The sequence below is a fragment of the Asterias amurensis genome, chromosome 4 (assembly GCF_032118995.1).
Source record: "Asterias amurensis chromosome 4, ASM3211899v1".
Taxonomy (NCBI): domain Eukaryota; kingdom Metazoa; phylum Echinodermata; class Asteroidea; order Forcipulatida; family Asteriidae; genus Asterias; species Asterias amurensis.
The window spans coordinates 27,784,296-27,794,518 of NC_092651.1; the positions used below are offsets into that span (position 1 = coordinate 27,784,296).

Sequence of the window (10,223 nt, forward strand, 5' to 3'; positions counted from 1 at the left end):
TCATTTGTGTTTTTCTTGCATTTATTTTGGACAACTTCGATGACCAAATTGAGCCCAAATTTTCGCACGTTTATTATTTTCTGCATTATGGTTGGAAACACCAAGTGAAGATACTAGTCTTTGACAATTACCATACAAAAGTATTCCCCGCCTTTAAGGGGGTCATAAGTTACAACTGTGACTGAACGACTGCGATGTTTAAAAGAACATGCGAAATGACCAGTACAATTGGTCATCCTGAGACCTCTAGGCCCTACCACTTATGCCAATGTAAGCAACATTCAAAAACTGATTGGACGTTTGTACGACGAATTAAAAAGCGACCCTTTTGAACAACGAACAGAAACATTCGTAATAAAGCAAACAAACAACGGAAAAAAAAACGTTTTTAACTTTATTTTGAAGGTCAAAATACACAGCAAGAACTAATTACTTTTCGGCTAAATTTAATGTAGCAGTGTTAGTATATTTATAAGTTTGTTTTCCTTGAAGTCGCAGACTTCGAAACTTGGAGACATCTATTTTACTTCTTTGCCTTCTCAAGATTATTTATTGGACCAGAGTTGTTACGGAGTCTAATAATTATTCTGTTCAGGGTTGAGAAGTCTCCCGAATGCCGAAACAAATTTACTCCGCGGTAGATGCAAGTAAATATATACATAATTATTGTTAACGCAAACCAAATATTGTACACAAAATAATAGGCTAATCATTGCTTTCTCAATTAAATACGTTTTATTTGAAGAACAATAAATTGACAGAATAACAACTGACAATGACATAATTTACACTAGATTACGCAACAAGGTGAAAACGCGCCTATAATGTTTTGTAAAACAGGACGTTGAATATTTCGGGTATTCCCCCCAGTTCAACTCGATGATGTAAGTCCGACGCTCTCCGCGATACTTGCGGTATCCTCGTGAAGGCCTATGCGGCAGTATTGCGATGAGAGCAGTGATCTCGCGAGACCAAGGAAACCTTGATTAATCATAACGCAACCCGTCCACGACTCTTCCCTTACCGAAGCCAACAATTAACGACTTGTCCAGAAGTCTAAGTATTCGTAGTGAACCTACCCACGAGTACTGTGCACGATGTAGTACACGAACAACGTTTACATAACGATTCCTAAATGCCGAGTCCACGCCCACCGATTATGATTTGATTTTTATGATATAAGTGTTTCGACCCATATCAGGTTTCACACAATCATTGACAGCTGGTCTTGGTCGCTCATGTGAGCTTACCCACGACCTTGGCGTTCCTTTTGGGTTACTACAAGCCATAAATAATAAGGGTCATGAGTTTGGGCAGCATTATGGGCGCCGTTTCTCAATTAAGGTTGACACGCTCTTACCATGGTTTATAAAAAATTACATATACACCTTAGAAAGTGTTGTTAAATTTAGTTGTTTGGTTTACTGTTTTAAAATAATTTCTTGTAAACCATGAACATACAATCAACATTGTAAACCTTGTATAAGCCAATAAATCATACCACGAAAGTTTAAGCATCATAAACATCATCATGGGTTGTAAACCATGAAATATGTAAAACTATAGACCTACCGACAAGTAAAAAATAGCTCGTTGCATAAAATTTACTTAGTTTCTGTTTACTCGAAGTAAAATGTCAAAGTGGTCCAGAGAAGCTTATGTTCACTTCTCGTAGCATACAGTGGGTTTCCTACCAATATTGCAGTAGCCTACATCTTTTACAAACTAATTCACTATTAATTGTTTGGAAAATCATTGCAAGATATTGTAAAACTTATGCACTTGTGTGATTTATCATCTAAAACCCTAGGCTGGATTGGAAATAATTGCTCCGTGGGCGAAAGACAATCTGATGAAATCCATATGTATGGAAAGGTTTGCCGGAACACCATGTTTTATCTCTCCATGAGTTGGGGTGGGTTGGTTCTGAAAAGAACCGTTTGTTTCAACTCTTGAAATTCATGTTATAGCATCAAGGAATCTCTCGGTGGATCGTGGAATGATCACGTGATGTTTACACCCGACGTTTCGATCAGTGTCTTCAGATTGTTAACAAGTAGATTTTGGATTGCGTTTACCAATATGAGCAAGAAAGACTCAGCAAGTCGGTGTCTGTTATGACCATGAAAATTCCCTCCCAATTAGTGTTGAAAAATACTGATTGTGCGGTTCAAAAAATAGTTTTAATTTGCTAATTGTCCTTTCATCAGGCTTTGCTTTAGGGATGACATAAAATCGTGTATGTGCCATACAATGACCCTTCGTACATGACATGATATTCTTAGCAGTTCCATTAAACATCTCAGGATTATAGAATGTTGTCAGATTAAGGAATCTTTCGATTTTATTCATCTCCGAGCTTGGATTAATCCTGAGTTGGGCGTGGTCCACGAAGTGAAACTTAGCAAGTGGGAAGTATTGAAGCCAGCGTTCCATGTGCTTAGCGTAGATGCTGGTGTCTATAACGGTGTGGTTCTTGAAGACTGATCCGTTTAACGGACTGATGACTTCAGATGTGAATCGGAGCCCCTCGGTGATTGATGTTCGGTTCTTCGTGAGACTAGCGTTAATCTTACCACCATTGCAAAGATTTACCTGTAATTATTAAAGTAGAGTGAATAACATCATTAAGTACGAGTAAACAAGTGTAACGTATGGTGGCTGTTATAGACTGCAATATTGGCGTATTTCTTGAAAGTTCGGGATTTTGTCCCATGTTGTGATTATGATCTTTCAGCTACCTGAGCGGAATGTTTTCAACAGAAATTGTATTTTTACTTGTTTATAATGCACTTGTTCACCATTTTAATGTAATTTTGATAATTGTACACTTCTGAACTTTTCGTAATTATCGACTAAAAAATCAGGCCCCTACCTAAAGGTTTTTTGAAAAACTAAAAACACTTCTGCCGTTGAGAGCGGGCATCAAAGGACAATGCCGCTGACGTCATTTGTGGGAGTTTGCTTTGTTATACATCCACGCTGCAACAAAGCGGCTTTATCTACTTATGACGTTTTGAGAGTGATTACGTAACGGGGCTTTTCGCAAATCTCGCAGAAAAGCTCTGGACAAGGGCATACAAAATGGTTGTTTTTTTACACAATTGAAACCTATTTATAATCATATGACTCGATTTCCTTATTCATCGAAAACATTTTAAGTGGAATTCAGCAAAGTTCACGACTTGACATTTTCGTTCAAGCAGGTCTTTAAGCGAACTGCCCTATTTCAGTAATACTGACGTCAATTTTCATGTACCGTCGATTCTTTGTGACTTGCCCCTCACGTTCCATGCACACCTCAAGTTCTACAGATCACAACTTTTCATAATATATGCCTGCAGCCAATTATGCTTCGTTTTTGAAAGCAATGGCACCAAAGCACGTCCTCCTCGGTAAAGGGCACCCTGTGCGGAAACCGGAGCATTTCAAGAGCACGAAGGCAATGATCCAGGGGGCATAAGGGCAATGATCCAGGGGGCATGAAGGCAATGACCAGGGGCACGAAGGCAATGACCAGGGGGCATGAGGGCAATGACCAGGGGCATGAGGGCAACGACCAGGGGCATGAGGGCAATGACCAGGGGCATGAGGGCAATGACCAGGGGCATGGAGGCAATGACCAGGGGCATGAGGGCAATGACCAGGGGCATGAGGGCAATGACCACGGGCATGAGGGCAATGACCAGGGGCATGGAGGCAATGACCAGGGGCATGAAGGCAATGACCAGGGGCATGAAGGCAATGACCAGGGGCATGAGGGCAATGACCAGGGGCATGAGGGCAATGACCAGGGGCATGAGGGCAATCACATATTTTGCCTTCATGATGTTTAAGGCTTAAACTTATAAACTTTAATATCGATGATGCGGATCATAATGAGATACCTCTGAGATATGACCGAAGTCCGATAAACTTTAATATCGATGATGTGAATCATAATGAGATACCTCTGAGATATGACCGAAGTCCGAGATAGCTCTCTCTATAGGATCTCGAACATTAATGATGAACCTGACGTGACGTGGGAGCAACTCCCGCATCAATCTCGGAGTTTCCGGATTGACGAAATAACGCGGAGTTTTCTCGAAGGATAGCTGATCATCGGATGCAAACGTCATCCGACTCTTGTAGTATTGTAAACCAAGTTGGAAGTATCTGTCAAAGAAGTGTGTCTCGACGTCCTGGGCGTGTGCTATTCCTGGGTGATGCGCCATGAACCAACTCAGTAAGGTGGTGCCTGTATTCATATACGATTATTAAGTAAATAAAATACACAAAATAAAATAAAAGAAGACTTGGCGACATTTATTTTATTCTTATCTGTAAAAAAAATCTTACTTCGGCCTCTGGCTGCAATTACGTTTTTTATCAATAAACCATTTAAATCAATGAATCAATCAATCAATCAATAATATCGAAATTTTATATAGCGCACGTATCTACCAAACAACGTACTCGAGGCGCTGAATATATACAAACTTTCAGAAAGATAGGTTATTGAAGTTGTAAATTCCGATACCCATTTATGTAGCACCTGCCAGGAACACCGGGCGATTCCCTTCTCTTTTCGATAAGTGCACTCGGTTCTTTTACATGCGTTACACAACACATGGGACCAACGGCTTTACGTCCCATCCGAAGGACGAAGTAATGGTTAAGTTTTTTGCTTAAGGACACAAGTGACACGGCTGTGATTCGAACCCACACTCTGCTGATCAGAAACACCAGAGTTTGAGTCCAGTGGGCTTGGCCGTTCGGCCACGACACTTCCATCAGTCAGTCAGCTCGTAAATGACAGGGGAAAAAATAGGTCCACTTCTCAACAGTCTCACGCCACTTTCTTTAGTACAGCCAATCAGCTTAATTAAGATTGGATATTTATTCCTTGTCAGCATTTATAGCCATAAGGTCATTTCAGAATAGTTTTTAAGGAGATGGCTATCTTACCTGACTTCTTGACCCCAATGTTGATGACGTCAGGTAACCTTTGTCTGTAACCTCTTTGCGTTAAGTATTCAGTAATTCTTAATCTAGTTAGTTCACTGATGGCGAGTTGCGTAGCGTTGAACTGAAAGTACACAAACAGAAACATGATAACGGTGAATACCACAGTAGGCATATTCGTCTTGACACTTTGTCTGGTCTCTTGTAGAAAGTGCAGGGCAACTTCACTGACTTCCCATCTATGAAGTTTTCCCCCATAGCGCCCGCAAACGGCTGCAAGATCTGACCTGCTACTTCATAATCTGACCCTCAACAAAAAAAGACTGCACAAAAAACTACTTGGTAACGAGTAATGGGGAGAGGTTGATAGTATAAAACATTGTGAGAAACGGCTCCCTGAAGTAACGTCGTTTTCGAGAAAGAAGTGATTTCTCGCTACGATATTTGAATTCGATTTCGAGACCTTAGAATTTGATTTTGAGGTCTCGAAATCATCTGAAAGCATACAACTTCGTGTGACAAGGGTATTTTTTCTTCCATTATTATCTTGCAACTTAGACGACCAATTCAGTTCAAATTTTCACAGGTTTGTTGTTCTGTGAAGCACTAAAGAATTGTTAATATTGGAAATCATTGTTAGAAATGACCCCCTTTTTGAAGTAATAAATATCAGGTTATGTTTTCACCCAAATATTTGAATCTGAAAAAGGCTTTAGGCATAAAGCATTGGCTCTTGCATCTGAAAGCACGCAATTCTGTGCTACAAGTGTGGTGTTTTCTCACATTTTCCCCCGGCAAATTCGACCAATGTAGTTCAAGTTTTCACAGGTTTGTTATTTTATGCATAATATGTTGGGATACACCAAGTGAGAAAACTGCTTTACCAAATGTCTAAGATAAGCACATAAGCGCACAGGGAGGTCGAGATTGCCTAGTCTTAGCATTGGTACAGCAACAGCTGTCTAAATATCTACAAATCAGGTTAATGACAAAACAGTTTGATCTTTGACTTTAAAACTATTAGTTCCTCCAGTCATTTACACTTCAGTTTTTCCTTAAAAAAAAAATGTTGAAGAAGGATGTACCAGACATAATTTTTTATCCACAGTATATACAGGTACGTATACAACATAGCCAACATTGCTATAGTTAAAGGCAGTGGACACTATTGGTAATTGTCAAAGACTAGCCTTCACAGTTGGTGTATCTCAACATATGCATAAAATAACAAACCTGTGAAAATTTGAGCTCAATCGGTCATCGAACTTGCGAGATAATAATGAAAGAAAAATAACCCTTGTCACACGAAGTTGTGAGCGTTTAGATGGTTGATTTCGAGACCTCAAGTTCTAAATCTGAGGTCTCGAAATCAAATTCGTGAAAAGTAACTTCTTTCTCGAAAACTATGGCACTTCAGAGGGAGCCATTTCTCACAATGTTTTATACCATCAACCTCTCCCCATTACTCGTCACCAAAAAAAGGTTTTATGCCAATAATTATTTTGAGTAGTTACAAATAGTGTCCACTGGCTTTAATAGACATACTATAGGCATATACTGATACAACTAGAAAGAGGGCAGTAAACCAACAGTACTTTTCTTTTGAAGCTATTAAGCTACCCATGCCTTAGCAATCAATGCTAAATATTACATTTACTCAAAAGGTCTCAGCTAGCCTTTTGACAAAAAGTCACATAAAATGTTCTGGTGGGTCAGCCGTTCAGCTTTTGAGCTATAAGGCGCATCAACAATAGAAATACCTATAAGGCCTGAACTGGCAGACTTCATTTTAAAAAAAATACCTTTTAGAAAAATATTGTGCAATAATTATTTTTAGATGGCTGGATGTGCCCTCAAAATGCTCCAGGTTGAAGGTCAACAACCCCGAAGCATGGACCATTTCAACAATCCATAAAAGTCGTGACCTTTAATCTGATTTACAGAAAACGTTGTGGTTTACAGAAAGATGCTATCTTCAATCCGTTTCCCTGAAACTTCTTTAGCGGGTCAAAGGTCACGTAAAAGTAACTTTGGAACACGCGATGGGATGGTGCCTTTAAGAAGCCATTGAAACAAGTGACTTAGTGTACTTCAGTGCTAGCTTGGCAAGCTGCATCACAGCACTTGCGGTCATGGCTAGCTTGTGGTTTCACAGACGAAACACAGTTTTTTTCCGAAGCCAAAAAACTTGTAAAAAGAACCTTAGTCGAAAAAGGGCAGGGATTAATTTAGACCTCATGCTCAGTGCAAATAGCAGGTTGAAATATAGCTAGAGTTTGTTATGAGTCAAGAGGTCCTTATTGGTAATCTTTTGAGAAGTTCTGAATCAATTTAGGCGTCTGGGGAAGGTCAACATAAAATTCACTCGTACACTAAAATAGGAACGCTTTATACGGGAAAATCTGTTAAGATTCGGGGCCCGAAGGACATCACTGGAACATCATCATTATAGTTCTACGCTCATTCGATCCATATATCGAACAAAAAATTATTCGGAACCCAATTTTGGGCAAATGAGACAAGAACTATCAGGCAAGAATCACACGTTTCTTCTTGGAATTCACAACCTCCATTGTTCCACATTCATATATATACCCCAAGAATCACACGTTTCTTCTTGGAATTCACAACAACATGATTATTCAGCCACTTATTGCGGTTCATGTGGCGGCCAGACCAATTTGTGGTTAGTTATAATGGCAGGACATCGCCCTGGCTAAGTGCGCCGGTTGGCAATATTGTGTATGCTCTTTAAAAAATATTCCTTTTTAAGGATTCCCTTTTTTTATTCGATACAACAAACCCCATAGAAATAGAAATGAACGTAAGATGGTGTTGTAGTTTATTTGCCGCCTTTTGGGCACGATAGGTTTGAAGGATGACGTGGTGCGCGGGAACTCAGTGAGTGCCGTATTCAGTTGAGACCCAAACCACGCCTTCCCCGATAATAAGCCTATACCTTGTGTTTTTAGCTTTCTGGTCTACTAGATCTATGCTAGAGAACCATCAGTTATTCTTTCGCAGATTTAAATCGTCAGCTGTTAATCTGTCACAATGACTTTGTTTCGAAAGCCTTTTATTCCAAAGCTTCATGGGTGCGGATTTGAGATTGACCCAAATATTTCAGTAATGTGATGCCTTAGAATAAATTGATGTCGATTTGGGGTCTGGTGGTCTTGCCCGTGTCGTTGTCGGTCAGTGCAGTCACCTTCAACCAGTTAAGAGGCCAAGCCATTAAACAGCCGGTAGTTTTAAAGATGGGATATTTTGTTTTTACTAAAACACTATATTTTTTGGGCGACCCCTGGTAAACAGTTGCCTATGATAAGAGACTAGATGTGTCAACTTACGAAAAGCGACGCGGCCAAAGATAACGAAAGGGTTCGTTAAAATGAGAATGATACCGAGTATGCCACAGCAGCCTGGGACCCACATAGTAAAAAGAACTGCCAAGCCCTGGGAAAGAACTGCCAAGCCCTGTGAAAGAATTCAAAACATGCAGCTCGCTTCACCACAAATAATTACAGTAGAACGCCAGGTTCAGTCACCAGTATACTAGAAGAACTTGGCTGGAAACCACTAGATATTAGAAGGAAAATTAGAAGACTATCCATGTTCTTTAAGCTTGTCAATAATTTAGTTGAAATCCCTCTTCAAGGCTTTGCACAGCATTCCACTCGACCCTCCAGAAAACACAATCTCCAATTCCATTAAATTCGTCATTCAACCAAAATCTACGGCAGCAGTTTTTTTCTAGCCACCATCAAGGACTGGAATCCTGTAGTGTGATTTCCAGCAACTCAATCTTCAAAGACACTCTCACTATGCGCTTCAAAAATTAAGCCATCCCATCCACACAATGTACAGGGCTGGTGTGATGTGTCTTTAGACATTTCTTTGCCGGCTCAACTAAACAGATACAGATACAGATACTAACAATTGAAAGAACGAAAATTATTAGATAACAGTTACCTTTACAGTTGAGTTCCTAAAGCAATTCTCAAGATGGTTCAGAAGAGATCGGCGAATTTGTCGATTTGCAGTGTTTGGATACACAAGTCTATTGACAATACCTCGCAAAACCTTGGTATTATTCGACATTATACGTCCAGATTGTCTTTTCTTCTTGACACCAACCCGTTTAGTGACAGCCGGTTCGTGACCATTGCCATTTCTGTAAAGATCCGTGTGCCTCAAAGTGTTCTTCGTGGAAGGAAATTCCGTGGGCATCATCCTAAACGAATTCCCTTCACGAAACACCGGCCGTACCGAAGAAACATATAATCCAAAAAGGAATCCAAACAGAGAAGTGAACAGAAGGCAACAACGTCTCTTCTTTGGAAAGACAAATAGTGAGCAGAGGAGTAAATTACGTGTCATCTTCCCCGCTTACGAGAGGGGAGTTCGTGAAACTTGAACGGCAGTTGTGGTCCGTGTGTTATGACAACTTCACTTTCACCCCGGCGCACCGTCATCTGCGTGCCATGGAACGCCGGTGTCGCATGCAATTATGTCCTCTATGCAATGCTATCCGGAGGACATTATTGCATAAATACAATAATGTCCGCCGGACGGTTTTGCATATGCAATCGTGTCCGCCCGCATATGCAGTTGTGCAAAACCGTCCTTGCAGTAAATTAAACGCCCTTGGTCGACGGAACACGTTCGCCAGTGGTTTACAAGCTAAGTGCTTGTCATGAATGACATGAAAAATGTTCGGCCGTTGGGTATTCGCTGCAATCATAAAAATACGTGAATATTCATGCTGCATATACGTAGGTTCAGTGCATGCACGCTCGCTTTCGTGCGCACATATGTACAGTCATGTACATGTCCACCGGACGGTTTTTGCATAGCCCCGGACAAGATTGCATATGCAAAAGTGTCCGGAGCGGACAGTATTGCATGGCAGACACAATTGCATCTGACACCGACACGTGTTAGTCTTGATTGAAGACGTTCCGTACATGCCGATTCCGCAACACGAATTACTGGAGAAGAGAAATATGTATCGCGCGAACATCTTGATCAAATTCGATCTAATTTAAAGACTAGCCCCGTCCCTCCAAATCATCCTCATATTTCAACAGTCAAGTTGCAACCTTTACCGGTAAATTATACAAAAACAGCGTCACGAATCAATACTAGACCGTGACAGGTGTGGTTGGGAGGTACAAAGTGCAGATAAGTTTCTGTAAACATCTGTGGCTACGATTGTGTCCATGTTGAGACTGACCCCTCTGCCTGATCGCTAAGGTTGGCGATTACTGACCAAT

At 40.6% G+C, this 10,223-nt stretch overlaps 1 protein-coding gene across 1 annotated transcript; it reads right to left on the reverse strand.

Moving 5' to 3' along the window:
* Positions 1-426: 426 nt before the first annotated feature.
* LOC139936239 (heparan sulfate glucosamine 3-O-sulfotransferase 1-like) lies at positions 427-9,354 on the reverse strand. Its single transcript, XM_071931022.1, has 4 exons — positions 8,920-9,354; positions 4,951-5,071; positions 3,951-4,240; positions 427-2,595 (listed from the first exon to the last, which is right to left on the reverse strand). The coding sequence occupies exons 1-4, from the start codon at positions 9,325-9,327 to the stop codon at positions 2,116-2,118; spliced, it is 1,299 nt and encodes a 432-aa protein (XP_071787123.1). The 5' UTR covers positions 9,328-9,354; the 3' UTR covers positions 427-2,115.
* Positions 9,355-10,223: the final 869 nt, after the last annotated feature.